Source organism: Monodelphis domestica, chromosome 2 (genome assembly GCF_027887165.1).
Source record: "Monodelphis domestica isolate mMonDom1 chromosome 2, mMonDom1.pri, whole genome shotgun sequence".
NCBI classification, from domain to species: Eukaryota; Metazoa; Chordata; class Mammalia; order Didelphimorphia; family Didelphidae; genus Monodelphis; species Monodelphis domestica.
In genome coordinates this window covers 59,000,817-59,016,107 of record NC_077228.1, presented here as the reverse complement: position 1 = coordinate 59,016,107, position 15,291 = coordinate 59,000,817, and the positions used below count along the sequence as shown (strand labels likewise).

At 37.1% G+C, this 15,291-nt stretch overlaps 1 protein-coding gene across 1 annotated transcript in view; it reads left to right on the top strand.

Moving 5' to 3' along the window:
* LMX1A (LIM homeobox transcription factor 1 alpha) overlaps positions 1-13,054 on the top strand; it is a 193,692-nt gene extending 180,638 nt beyond the window's left edge. The window contains exons 6-9 of the mRNA XM_001363575.3: positions 2,339-2,416; positions 4,846-4,915; positions 7,621-7,791; positions 11,176-13,054. Of these exons, the coding sequence (XP_001363612.1) occupies positions 2,339-2,416; positions 4,846-4,915; positions 7,621-7,791; positions 11,176-11,336 (480 nt within the window). The 3' untranslated portion in view covers positions 11,337-13,054. The remainder of the gene's footprint in view (positions 1-2,338; positions 2,417-4,845; positions 4,916-7,620; positions 7,792-11,175) is intronic.
* Positions 13,055-15,291: the final 2,237 nt, after the last annotated feature.

Sequence of the window (15,291 nt, the reverse complement as noted above, 5' to 3'; positions counted from 1 at the left end):
AATAAACATTCACACAGACACACACACATTCATATAAATTATATAAATGCATTAAAGGGGTGTGTTGGCAAAGAGTTCTGTGAGGTCTAAGCACATATACAGACAGCAAACATGGTCAAGAGTTAGGGAAAGCTTGGTTAATAGAAAATCATGACAGGTGGAAAAATTAATTTAAACATTGGTTTCATCTCCTTCCTGCACCTGTCCAAAAATATCAGGAAGATCTTCTTTCCTTACTCTTCTCTCCGATGATGCTTCTTTTTGATCCTCTAAGAGAAATAACTTATTTCTAAAATCCCACTTCTTCCAAGAAGTCATCCATGACTAATTAATAGATAAGTGACAGGTTTTGCCATAACATAAACAGAACATAATATAACTTTCCATTTTCACTTTCTGCTCCTTTCCACTAAAATGCTTAATCATGGCATGTAAGGATGCAAACTCTTAACCTATCCCTTTATTAGCTACATCTATTCTCTGTTTCAAAAACTTTGGATTATTTTAACATTTCCTCACTCATCCTGGGCCTCTCCCAGAGTCAAGAGCCCTAGTGATTAAGCCACCATAGTGTAACACTAAAAAAGAATTACCTATTTATTTGAAACTATCATAAAAGATGAGAAAGACCAGCTATGTATTTTTCTAAGTTTTCTGAGTTTTCAAGTCTCAGAGTTGTTTTAACTTTCATTTCTCTGATTAATATTGATTCAGAGCATTTTTCATGACTATAAATAGTCTTTATTTCTTTTTCTAAAAACTGCCTGTTCATATCTTTGACCATTTACTAATTGGCGAATGCCTATAATTTATATAAATTTGACTCAGTTCTCTATATGTCTGAGGATTGAGATCTGTATCAGAGAATCTGGCTATGAAATTTTTTGATATTACTTAAAGGTGTTGGGTGGTTTCTGCAGCCCATAGGCAACATGTCTGACACCTCTACATTAGACCAACTATAGCACAAAGCATAATGTAAAGCATGCCATTAGAAAATCCCAAGGAGTATTATCATTCCCCTTTTATAGATGGGGATTAGAGGCTAAGTTGTTTGCCTCATTATATTGAGAGTGAGCATCAGAAATAGCATCTTGAACCTAGCTTCCTGCTAACTCCAAGAATGGCACTCATTCTACTATGCTGTGATGTCTCCAAATAAGTCAAGAAAAAGACACGGCAACATTCAAAGCCAATTAAAATGCATAATGTAAACCATAAAACAAAAAGCAGTAAATCCTTTTTAAAGGTAATTTTCACAGAAACCCCCAAGCTCTGTGTGTCTGTTAAATGTGTTACAGCTAATATTCAGCAATGGACTAGTGTTCCACATCTTTGGGAAGAGTTGGCCAATGTTCAATGTAAACTCAAACCCCAGAAAACACCTCCTTAAGGTATTTCAAACCTTTGAGTTAATAATTGCTTTTTTTTTTAATGAGATGAGCTTGGTAAATTAAAATGAAAGAAGGGGATTTTTCTAATGCTTTGGATGACAATTTCTGGCCATTAGCCAGTTCTTTAGAAAGATATTGACACTGACCTTTTCTGGAGTATTTACTAATAATTTATAGTTCTGTTGAGTTCAGATTGCTACATGGCATCAAACTTATTAAATGTTGCCCATTTGGAGATCTAGTGTATGTTCCAAATCTGAGCTTAAAGCTAAGTGTGAAACAAGAAGGGATGTATGTTTCCATATTTTCAGACAAGCATTGTCCTTCCCCTGACCTTGTTATAAAATGTCTCTTCCATTTTTCTATCTACCTTCTATCCTCCTCATTCCTAATTCCTTTCAATGGTTTATAGGGGAAAAATAGTCATTTCAAGTTCAATGATTTGATGATATGTTGCTTGACATAGAATAATTGCACATATGAATTATACATAATAAATGAATTATAATAACTACATATAATAATTACATATAAGGATATCACAAAAGTCTTAGGGTAGTGTTAAGCTATTAAAGCTTGACAATACACAAAGACTTTTGAGACATCCGGTAAGAAGAAAATTTTGTTCAGTTCCACAGTTGTTTGATGTTAAGATATTGACCAGAATAATTGAGGGAAAAAAACCCCAAACAAACATGTAACTGGTATTCCTCATTTTTTATAATTTTGAATAGATTATTTTACTTTTTCAAAACTGTTGATTCCTTTTCCCCCTCCCTGTTTTTTAAAAACCAGTGTACCAGAAAATGTATTCATTAAAGGAAAATAGGGTGGTATTCATGATAAACATATGTAATATATTTGCATATATTATAATAAGAATTGCTTCAATGGATTGCCCCTTTTTTGAAATTTTAATGTTTCTAAATTTCCATCTTTTAAAGGTAAGAGAGACTTTGGCTGCTGAGACAGGGTTGAGTGTTCGTGTCGTTCAAGTTTGGTTCCAAAATCAGAGAGCTAAGGTAACCTCCCTTTGATAATTTACATCATCCAAATCCCTCAAGATATTGCTCTTTCTCTGAAAAACAAAACAAAACAAAACCCAAAAGGATAGTGGTAGAAAGAGATCTTTTCTTGTGGCCATATTAGTTCATCACATACTTGCTGGATACAACGGAATGCTTCATTTTGTTGGTTTTAAAATGAAGCCTTAAGTATTACTTCAAGCATATTGTAAACAGTCTCCTAAAAATTGCATTGTGTATTCCAACTGATATATTCAGGACCAAGCCTAATGATGTAATAATAATAGTTAGCATTTATGTAGGATATCCCAAAAATCTTAGTGTGATTTTTGGAACATTCTCTACATATGAGTTTTGCTGTTTGATTTTTGATTAATATAAATGGTAAGTCATTAACTAAAACAAATGAAAAAAAGTCTCCTTTTACTTGGTCTTCCAAATAAGTAGACCAGCTATTGTGATTATTTTTCTAACATAATGCTTAAAAAGAAATAAGATTTTTTAGCTATTCTATATAATAATGCACTACAGGCATGAGGAGCTTTCCATTTTTAAAATATCACATTTGATCCTCACCAATACAGCAGAATTACCAAAGTAGCCTAATTACTGTTATCCCTATTCTATAGATGAGGAAACTGAGGCTCAGGAATATAGCTTAGATTCTACCTAGTAACAGATGGATTATGTACTCAAACTGGGGTCTCCAGGTTCCAAGCCTACCCTTCATTCCTCCATTCTAACCCGATTCATTAAGTAATAATAATTGAATACTTTAATGCTTTGAGTTATCTACTATGCTTTTTAAAACAAAATCTATGAAGTATGCTATTTATTCACATTCTAGAGAAGAGAAAATTCTCAGAAATTGTATATTGTCCAAAGTTATACAGATAGCATTTGGTAGAACCAAAATTTTAACCAAGACCATACAGAAAGAATATGGTATAACCAAGAATATAACTAAGATCATACAGATAAAATGTGGCAGAACCAAGAATGTAACCAAGGTCATACAGATAATATGTGGCAGAACCAAGAATGTAACCGAGGTCATAGAGATAATATGAGGCAGAACCAAGAATGTAGCCAAGGTCATACAGATAATACGTGGCAGAACCAAGACTATAACCGAGGTCATAGAGATAATATGAGGCAGAACCAAGAATGTAACCAAGGTCATACAGATAATACGTGGCAGAACCAAGACTATAACCGAGGTCATAGAGATAATATGTGGCAGAACCAAGAATGTAACTGAAGTCATAGAGATAATATGAGGCAGAACCAAGAATGTAACCAAGGTCATACATATAATACGTGGTAGAACCAAGACTATAACCAAGGTCATAGATATAATATGTGGCAGAACCAAGAATGTAACCGAGGTCATAGAGATAATATGAGGCAGAACCAAGAATGTAGCCAAGGTCATACAGATAATACGTGGCAGAACCAAGACTATAACCGAGGTCATAGAGATAATATGAGGCAGAACCAAGAATGTAACCAAGGTCATACAGATAATACGTGGCAGAACCAAGACTATAACCGAGGTCATAGAGATAATATGTGGCAGAACCAAGAATGTAACCGAAGTCATAGAGATAATATGAGGCAGAACCAAGAATGTAACCAAGGTCATACAGATAATACGTGGTAGAACCAAGACTACAACCAAGGTCATAGATATAATATGTGGCAGAACCAAGAATGTAACCGAGGTCATAGAGATAATATGAGGCAGAATCAAGGGTGTAACCAAGGGCTCCTGATTTCAGTTGGACTGGTATTTTTTTGGTATTTCACTATAAGCACATGGTCCTTTCCAGCATGTACTTCTCTGTTTTTTGCAATCTTCCCCATTCCTATAAACAGGACTTTCTTACTCCTACCTGTCTTCTAAGGCCCTTACTCTGGTCTACCTTCCACAGTAGCAGCCCTTGCCCCACAGACTTTTCTTCCTCAACCCTATTCCTTTAGGATATTTCTCTTCATTAGAGACACAACCAAACTGCATTAATGGGATCATATGTGCTAAAAAGTTAATGTATCAGGTTCTCCCAGCCAGTACTTTAATAGATTTTTCCATAGATGATGTCCTGAGGTAGGGGTATCATAGAATTGTTTGGGAATCTAAAGGTGCCAGCTCCTGTCTCTGATCCCTGCTCTTTATGTGATGGTCTTTGGCAAGTCACTTAATTGCTCTAGGGTTCAGTTTGCTTATTGGTAAAGTGAGGAGGTTCTGATATGCAAATCTCTTCCCCAACTGTAACCTGGAGCAGGCAGGATCCTGTGGTTTCACCCATCAGATAGTCTTATTTCTGAGGCCATCCTTCTGCCTTTCCTTCTTCCTCCCCATCCTCCATCTTGTTAGGCTACTGCAGGTGGGCTAGGTTCTAACCCCCTTGTTCCCTCTTCACCAGATGAAGAAATTGGCAAGGCGGCAACAGCAGCAACAGCAAGATCAGCAGAATACACAAAGACTGAGTTCAGGTAAGGTGGATGTCCCTTCCTCACCACTTAGTGCTCCATTTCTTCCTACTGGCTCCCAGAATTAAGTACAAGGCTAATTAGCCACCACTAAACTTAGCTCTTCATCATTAGATCTTTGACATGGGTAATGGGGACTCCCCTATCATCCTTAGAGTGCCCTGTCAACCCTTCTTTTTCCTGACACTATAAATTGATTCCTTATTATTGGCATTATCTTTTCTGCTTGTCCATCCTTGATGGGATTATCCGCCACTGTGTTAATGTGGCTTGAGACAGTTAAATGGTGAAGTGGCTAGAATGCTGGGTCTGAAGTCAGGAAGTTCCAAGTTCAAATCCAACCTCAGACCCTTATTCATTGTGTGATCCTGAGCAAGTTACTTAACCTCTGTTACCTCAGTTTCCTCAACTGTAAAATTGGGATGATTCCAGCACCTTCCTCCCTGGAATTGTTGTGAGGATCAAATGACATAATACTTGCCTGGCACATAATGGGTGCTACTTATATGCTTATTCATCCCCTCTCTTCTTTAGTGTTAAGACAGATCTTATCATCATTTGTATTAGCTTGTTTTGTGGTCATAAATGAAGCAATGAATTCTCTCACTCTAAAAGGAGGTTATTCAAGACAAAGAATTTAAGAATTCTTTCATTAACATCACAGGTATGCATGGTATATGGACAAGTATGCCAACACATTTGGGTTGGCAATACTCTATCATGCCTGTAACGGGGATGCTGTCATCTGTGTGTGAGTGCAAGCCATTTTATATAACTAGGATCTTCAAAGCAGTGAAACAGAAGCATTCCCTAAAATGGCCTATTTGATCTCATCGTCCTCAATTCCTATGATGTAGCATGAATCTTCTACCAAGATCCCTTTGGAACCTTGTCTTTCTACCCGATACTGAACTGAATGCAGTTCTATATTGTTTTGTTTGGGCTTAGTTTTCAGTTTACACTTCTGCTTCCCATGAATTCCTTGGCCACTTACCTCTTAGGCTAAAGAACACATATAAGGGACAGCTAGGTGGCTCACTGAATAGAGCCAGGCCCAGAGATGGGAGGCTCTAGGTTCAAATCTGGCCTGAGACACTTCTTAGCTGTGTGACCCTGGGCAAGTCAATCCCCAATGCTTAATCCTTACTTCTCTTCTGCCTTGGAAATACATGATATTGATTCAAAGACAGAAGGTAAGTGTTTAAAAAAAAGAATGCATATCATCATAGGACAGATCCACTAGAGAAGGAAGAAATACAAAAACTGCCAAAGATGAGGGATTAATGGGCCTTCAGGACTACCATCCTTCATGCTCAGTGGAAAGAGATCCAAGTTTGAGTAGTGGTTCTGTCATAGACAGACCTGGAAAGAATAGATGTTCTCTAATCCAGCCACCACATTCTACAGATTAGAGAACCGAGGTCCAGGTAGGGTACAGAACATATTCAAGGTTACACAGACATTTAGTGTCAAAGCTATAATTCAAGCCAGATCCTCTGATTCCCAATTATGGAATCATCAATAAGGAATTGTAGGGAACCTCAGAGATTGTGTAATCTGATCATGTAATTTTATAGGTGAGAAAACTGAGATCTATCACAGTTAAATAACTTACCCAAAGTTACACAATTAATAAGCATCACAGGAAAGATTTGATCTTTTGATATCAGTTCTAATACTTTTATTTGTCTCCAATTTATATATTGTATATACGTGGTTAGTACAAATCAGTTTGCACATTATCTTTCTCATTAATGTGTAATGTGAAGACATGGAGTATTTTTTCTGTTACTTTGGATCCCTAGGGCTTAGAACAGTGTTTGTCATACCGTAAGTGCATAATAAATACTAGATGATAATAACAATGATAACTTCCAAAGACCAGGTTGAATAGCATGACAGAGCTTGAGCATGTTTAAAATGAAAGATATTATTGAGAGGATTTTGCAAGAGAACCCCCCTAAATCAAATAGAGCAATTGGAAAGAAAGCCTCAAAGTACTATGGGAGGGGCAGCTAGGTGGCTCAGTGGATGGAGAGTCAGGCCTAGAGACAGGAGGTCCTAGGTTCAAATATGACCTCAGATACTTCCTAGCTGTGTAATCCTGGGAAGGTCACTTAACTCCCAATTACCTAGCCATTACCACTCTTCCCCTTTGGAATCAATATTTATTATTGTTTCTAAGATGAAAGCCAAGGGTTTGCAAAAAAACTACTAGGGCAGCAGAAGCTCCTGGTGTTTCATTCAGAGGGTCCCAAGAGATTCTCCTGTAACAGCTCTAGACAGCAAAAGACTAAGGTGTGGCAAGTGTTTATCACTTTTCTTTTTATTATAGATGAAGAAACAGAGACTTAGATTGTTGATTATAACAACATAGCAAAGTGAGAGCAGGATCCTAGTCCCCCATCACACTGCCCAAAACATCCCAAAAGGAGATCTTAGGAAGAGTTAGACATTATACCTGCATTAAGAGGGAAGTCAAGTCATTTAAGAATTTGTTTTTCACTGTGTGACAAACATTGTGCCAAGTGTTGGGAGGTACAAATAACGTGTATAAATAAAGATAGTCCCTGTCCTCAAGAACTTACATTCTAATGAAAAGACCTCATTGTAAAGGATGGCAGATAACTGGGTGAGACTAAGCCTGAATATTCCTCTCCCTTCTTCCAGCTCAGTGAGAATGATCTCTTCTCTCCTTTGTCCTGCAGCTCAGACAAATGGTGGAGGGAGTACTGGGATGGAAGGGATCATGAATCCCTATACTGCACTGCCAACCCCACAGCAGCTCCTGGCCATTGAACAGAGTGTGTACAACTCAGATCCCTTTCGACAAGGGCTCACTCCACCCCAGATGCCCGGAGACCACATGCACCCTTATGGTAAGAAACACCAAACACTCCCAGGACTTCAGGAATTCAAGAAACTCCCCCTACTTGCATCTAGGATTTTCCATACGTCCTCTACAAAGTTGCTTCCTAAGCAAGGTTAAATGACTTGCCCATTGTCACACAGCTAATAAGTGTCTGAGTTCAGATCATGAACTTAAGTCTTCTTGACTCCAAGTCCAGTACTTTATCCATTGGGATACCTAGCAGCATGTCAGATCCTTTCTTTCATACCAGGTTGAGTTGAGTGGAAGAGCTCATTAAATAATTTCTAATGATAATACCTCTGATCAAGGTAGGATTCTTTAATTAAGTAAGTAATTAGCTCTGAGAATAGAAGCACAAGTAGCAATTTTTCTACTTGCCTTTCTCTATTACAGACACTAGCAGGTGTTCTAATGCAATCTAAAGACCATAAATCAACCATTAATGGTGAAAAAAGTTTTCCTTACAATTAGAATAGACTTATACACTCAATCTGTAGAGAATCTTCCCTATCTCAGTTCTAAGTAGCTATAGACAAGCACCCCCTCCTCCCCACTTAACATTTAAATAACTTTTAGTCAGTTAGTGGAAAGGAGTCAGGGATAGGAAGCAGGATTGCAGTCCAGAGTTACTCCCCAATACATAAAAATGAGATTTCATAGATGAAGGTATATAGAATGTTCTTTTTACAAAGAAAAATTCATATTGGCCAACATTGTACAACACAAAAATAACTAAAAGAGTAGTTGCTAAAATGAAAGGAACCACTAAATCATGATGGTGCATCAACCACAAATTACTGACTTAGGAAGTCAACCAACTTCCTTTGTTTAGTGGTGTTCCTGTATATCTAATAGCTGCATGCCACCAGCACCCTCTGCTGTCTGATAGCGGACACCAGCAAGCTCTTTCATCAAAACTTGAAGCTATTCCATGCATACTTTTGTGGAGTTCCCCTAGCTCACTTCCCTTTACTCAGACTCCAAGAGTGTTCTTGATGAGTGTAAGAGAGTGAGGAAATAGAGAGCCCTGACCTACAACTTCTCCTCATTATGGAAGGAGATCATAATTGTTTTTTTCCAAAAGACCACATCCCACATCATGGTCAACAGTGATTCTCAAGTTCACTCGGTGGGACCTTGTTGAACCCCTAAAGAAGTATTTCTGAACCTAGAGTTGATTGGGGTAGATGAGGCAACCACTGGTGTAGGCAAAAGATTGAATAGTGGGCCAAATGATAAGACTAAAGCAAGAGTTAAGAGAAATGGTGAATGGGTCCATGGCTATTGCTTTCATTTAGTGAGTCATGTTGAAGTGTCTACTGATTCATGTATGATTTGAGCTCTGGATTTGAGGAGAGAAACTGGGCTCAAATTCTGGCTCTTTGGATAAATCACCACTTCTGGGCCTCAGTTTTCTCATCTTTTGGACTAGGTAATCTTTTAAATCTCTTTTGACTCTAAATCACTTAGCAAGTATATCATCCACAGTCATAGTTTCCCCCAAGAAGCCTTTAATGACTAATTCCAGCTCCATAGACACAGATTCCCTGAGATCTCATTTCCTTATCTCCATCTCCCCCACCACACAATATTGGTATACTATCACAGACTCATAGAATCTTAGAATCTTGCAATCTGAAGGGAATTCCTGGGCCATCAAGTCCTACTTTTAAGAAGTGACCTCTAATGAAGGGAGTCTCATTAACTTCTGAAAAATTCTACTCCATTTTCAAACAGCTCTAATCAAAAGTTTCCTCTCTTCAACTTTGACCCATTGTTCCAAATGCTAAACGCTTTAGCTACATAATAGTTCTCATTGCTCTTGCTCGGGACAGACCTTCAAATACTTGAATGTAGCTACCATGACCTGCCTCTGTCTTCTCTTCTTCAGGTTAATCATGTTCAGTTCCTTCAATTCATCCTTGTACAGCCTGATCTCAATCACAGAACATAAAGACATGTAAAATAGCCTGGTTTCTGGAAATTGTACAGAAACGAATTCTTCTAACAATTCATATGTTAACGACACTAAGATAGCTTGCCATGGAAAGGAATCCTAAGTTTAAAACTCTTGTCAAGGGAATAACTATTTCCCAAATGATCTGTTCCCTCCAGTAATGGATTTTTATATGCCAGATTTGCTTAAGGAGGGGTGAGGGAGAAGAGAAGTACTTATATTACATTACTATTTTATTTATTTTGCTTTGTAATTTTTTACTCTACTTATTGTGTGGAATTATCTATTGTCTTGGGGACCAGGTCATCTATTTCTTTCACATTTCTCAAAGAACTTAATAAAGGATTGGGAACACTTAAGGCACTAAGTAAATGAGGCAGCTAGATGACTCAGGGAAATAGAGTGTGGATAATGGAATTAGAGGACTAGAGTTCAAATACTACTCAGACATTTATTTGCCATAGACCCCAGAAAAGTCCCTTCATCTCTGCCTTCCTTAATTTTCTCCTAAGTAAAATAAAAAATGTAAAAATAATAAATTAAATTATAGTTGTGAAATAATGTACAATTAAATAATATAGAAATATTATATAAAATAGTAATATACATATAATATTAAAATAGTATCTCCCTCCAAGGTGGTTATAAGAATAAAACAAAATGATATTTTTAAGTGCTTTGCTGGTCTTTTAACATTTTTTAACATAAATTCTAAGCTAGCTATTACATGTTGATTGAATATAGGACGTAGAATTCACCTGAAGCTTCACTGGTCAGTCATGGAGCTATTTCATGTTTTCTTACCATTTACAGAGCATCATTTTCTAGGTCCAACCTTCTTCATGAAAACTTGAATAGTAACTCCAGCCAACAACACTGCCTTCTACCTTTCCTGACCATCCATAGAATGATGGACAAGTCACTTAACTTCATTGGATGTTAGCTTCCTCCTGTGTGGGATGAAGCTGATTGCATCCAGAAGGGATGAAAAAGTTCAGTCTTTACTGGAAGGCAGATGAAGTGCCGTGATACGCATGTGTGTTGGCAACATTCAATATTCAAAGGTTTTTGCTATTGTTAGATAGAAGGACAGCTCTAGGGATGGAGCAATATGGCTTCCCTTCAGCTCTGGGCAGCAGGAGCTGTATTGCTCACCTTGTTCCTTGGATTACACATGGTAGAAGCTGATCATATTCAATTCAGCCCTCTGTTATAATTTCTTTTTCATATGTAAATATGTATTAAGTATTATTTTACAATGGTTGCATGCATAAATCTAATTTGCTTAAAAAGATGGCCAGGTTCTTGAGGACTGTTGTCAAATGCTACTTTTGTCAGCATCTAGTCTCTACTCAATAAATGTTCAGTGAATTAGCTTGTATTTTTCTAGCAATAAAAGGTGAACTTCATGCTGGTGTTTTATTTCCATTTCAGGTGCTGAGCCCCTTTTCCATGACCTAGATAGTGATGACACCTCCCTCAGTAACCTGGGTGACTGTTTCCTAGCAACCTCTGAAGCCGGGCCCCTGCAGTCCCGGGTGGGGAACCCCATCGACCACCTGTACTCCATGCAGAATTCTTATTTCACCTCTTGAGTCCACCCTTAGAGAGTCCAGTGGCTAGGCTTCCAAGTGAAACAAACATATTAAACCAGGGGTCAACTGGCCTTAGTTTGGGAGGTAGGGAAGAAGTGGGTGGGGGAGGGGCCTTTCTTGGGGATGCTGTATAATAACAATATGGTATAGCCCAGCATTTCCAAAGACTGAATACGTTATGGATTGCATAGTTTAATGTTTCTATAAGAGTCATAGCATTAGATATGAAGACGTGTTTATCATTAAGGACAGGGACTTTTAATCTAGACATTCTCATGCAAATTAGAAACCTAGAGAATCCTAACAACTTCCCGCCATTTTGGGGAAGCTCTTGTCAAGAGATGCGTTCGTCTATCCATCTATTCATCCATAGACAGATGGACGTGTGTGAGTGTGTGTAGCCTTTCATACTCTTATCATCGAAGTTTATTCCTAATTGTAACAGGCAGCAACTGTACAGCGAAAGTAACTTTATTTTCAGTGTGAACTCTATTTAAGGAAATGCTTGATGCACTTAAGTTATAAAATGAGATAATTTACTTTTATAAACTTTATTTTTAGTTGGAGGAGACTTGTCGGCGTTGGCACAATTGCCGATTCATCTAGTCCCATTTGAGTTTGTTTAGTTTTCACCGCTTGGGGTTGAATTCTAAAAAGCAATTGGTTCTTGCTGATGGCCCCCCACCCCCAGTACCTAGTGGCTTAGATGGGAAAGAGCAATGTTTCATAACCTTAGTGGGGAGCTCAGAGCCAGGGTGATTAAGGACAACACTTAGTTTCTGGATAACATTGGGCAAATCCCTTCACCTCATTTGGGCTCTAGCTTCCTCCAGTGTGGGATGAGGCTGATTGAACTTACCTACCTCACCCAGGAGGACTGAAGCTTAATTCATATTGAAAGGCAGATAAAGAGGGGGTACAATACCTAGCAGTGCCATCAATATTCAGTATAGAAGGCTTTCACTACTGTTAGAGTGATGTGAAGATGCAGGAAGAGTTCTGGGAAGAGAACGGAATGGCTTCTCTTTAGTCTTAGCCTTATGGGCAACATTGCTCATCTTGTTCCCATTTGTAGAGCCTAGGAAGCTAGAGATGATATCTCAGATGTAGAAGAGGGGCTACAGACCTGGAGACATTTCTAAACAATGTCCAGTGTAACTCAAGGGATCCTCAAGAGGAGATTTTGATGGAAGCCAGTGGCAATATCCTTTGGAGTCACTTTTCTGACCATGACTATACTCAACTCAGTAGCCATTGCACATAATGTTATGGTTCCACACCCTATTCCCCAAATGTGGTGCTAGAGTGGGATATTTCTTTGCCAGGAGGCCTCCTGGAAAACTCAAACAAGGAGGTGGGGGCAGTGAGGAAGTCAGATTGGCCTCCATTTCTCAAAGGGGAAACTATTGTAAGACTTGGCTTCACTTGTGGGGAAGCAGAAAGAACCTTGGACATAGTGTCCCCAAGGCCAGAGGAAACACGTCCTCTATATTCTAGATTCTATGTTGTGTGATTTTGTGCTGTTGTTTATAATTTATGCAAACAAATAAACAAGCCAATCTGGTGATTGAAAATAGTGAAGACTATAGCTCTCTGCTGGTGACTGTGAGTAAGGATCAGTCAGAGAATAAAGCAGGACTTATAGGAGTAAAAATGAATGAGATCCCTACTCCAATACAAGATGTACTGAAATGACATTAAAAAAAACTTCTTCAAAATTCATTGTCTCTTTTTTATTTGGGGGCAAGGGCAGCAAGAAAGAGAGAGAGCTGGAAATAAGGATAGCCAAGTGATTATCTGAAAAAAGTGGAAATAATGAGGATCATGTGGTTTTGAAAATAAAGTTTGAATAAGTTTGAAGAAATAAACACATCTGGGGAAATTACGATCAGAGAGGGCTCCCATGTATTGTCCAGATAGTCCAAGGAAAGGTTCTAGATTTCTGAAGACCTCTTCACATCCACAGAAAGATTCTACCTTGAAAATAACTACCTATTTCACCATGGATCACATACTTACTCCACCTACATTGTTCAATGAATATATTCCATGGATGGCAGAATGGAAAAAAAAGATAGAAGGTAGTTTATATTGGCAGAGAAATTTTATGTCTTTATAGTGAGGAGGGCACCATGAAAAGGGATGGTTAGCCTGACTGGAGGAAAAAAAAAAGAAACGGGTATATCTTGCTTATGTTCCAAGATTTTCTCTTGCATTGACATTTCTTGGGATTCATCTTGACCCAGTCAAAGAATGGTAGATGGTTAGAACTGGAAAGCATCTTAAAGATAATTTAATGAACTCATTTTTAAAGCAAACTGCATATTTTTATATTAAGCTTATTTTCAAATATATCCCCTCCCAATCCCATAATTAACCTAAAACAAAAATGGCTTTTTGTAATAAAGAATAAAAAGAAAAAATGAAATGATAAAAATGAAAATAAAGAGAAAAAAGCAATTTGGCATTATTAATCAATATATTAACCAATCCAACAGGAGAAACTGTGTTCCACACCATGGATACCCTATATCTGCAAAGAATGGAGGGGGTAAATATTTCTTCTTCAGGCTATTTGGACATTATCATTACAAATCCAGTTTGAATGTTTGCTCTTTCCATTTAAATTATTGTAATCATCATGCCCATTTTTCCTTGGTTCTATTTATTTTAGTTTGCATCAGCTCATGTCTTCCTGTGGTATTATGAAGTTTTCACAATCATAATTCATTTTAGTGCAATAAAATTCCATTGTATTCAGGTAACACACCTTTTTAGCCACTCTCTAATTAATAGTCTTTACTTTGTTTATAATTCACAAAAAATCACAAAAAAATTATACTATAAATTGGTCTATATGAGACCTTTCTATCGTTGACCTTTTCTGGATATGTGTCTAGCAGTGGAGTCTTTGTCAAAAGAAATGAACATTTTATCAATTTTCTTATCATGATTCCCAGATATTTTCCAGAATGGTTAAAGCTAATCACAGCTCTATTAGCAATTTATTAACAATAGGGAGCACTTATATAGTGTTTTAAAAATCTCATTTTATTCTCATAACTGGTGGGAGGTGGGTCTTATATTTTTAATTTTTAAATGTATTTGCCTGTCACATCAAAATTCCCAGGTACCTCCTTAACTCTCTCTGTCCCTACACACATACATAAATGTATATATACACATATGTATATATACACAAATATATATATGCACACACCTATATATATATATATAAACAATGTATTGATTATTTATATTTATCAGTTCTTTCTCTGAATGTGGACACACAAGTTATTCTTCAAATATTTCTGTTACTTTGTTTAATGTTCTCTTGTTTCTCCTCATTGCACTCTTCGTAATTTCATGTAGGTCTATCCATGTTTTCTTAAAAATTAACTTGCTCATCATTTCTTATGAAGCAGTTGTATTATTCCATCACAATCACATGCCACAACTTGTTTAGCCACTCCACAATTGATTGATTTTATTTTTATTGCCATTTAAAAGATGATAAAACTGAGACAGACAGTGACCAAATTATTGGCAGTTAGTCACACAGAAATTTTAAATTTCTGAAACTGGATTTGAACTTAAGTCTTTTGGACTCCAGATTCATTACTTTAATTTCATTACCCAGCTGCCTCTGAATACAACCCCTACAGTATTAACTATTAACCATTTTGTGTTATCTTTATTAATTTTCTGTGAATGAGACAAAACCACAGAGTTATTTGATTTATGCTTATGTTATTAATTTGGAATAATAGGTCACATAACTATTAATAGTTTCCAGTTCTTTTGATAACTTTTCTTTTTTTATTCTTCCCCAATTATATGTAAAAAGTTTCCAACACTTTTCAAAGAATATTAAATTTCTAATTCTCTCCCTCTATCCCACCCTCCACTCCCTTGAAATGGTAAGCAATCTCATATATATTTTACATGTGCAATC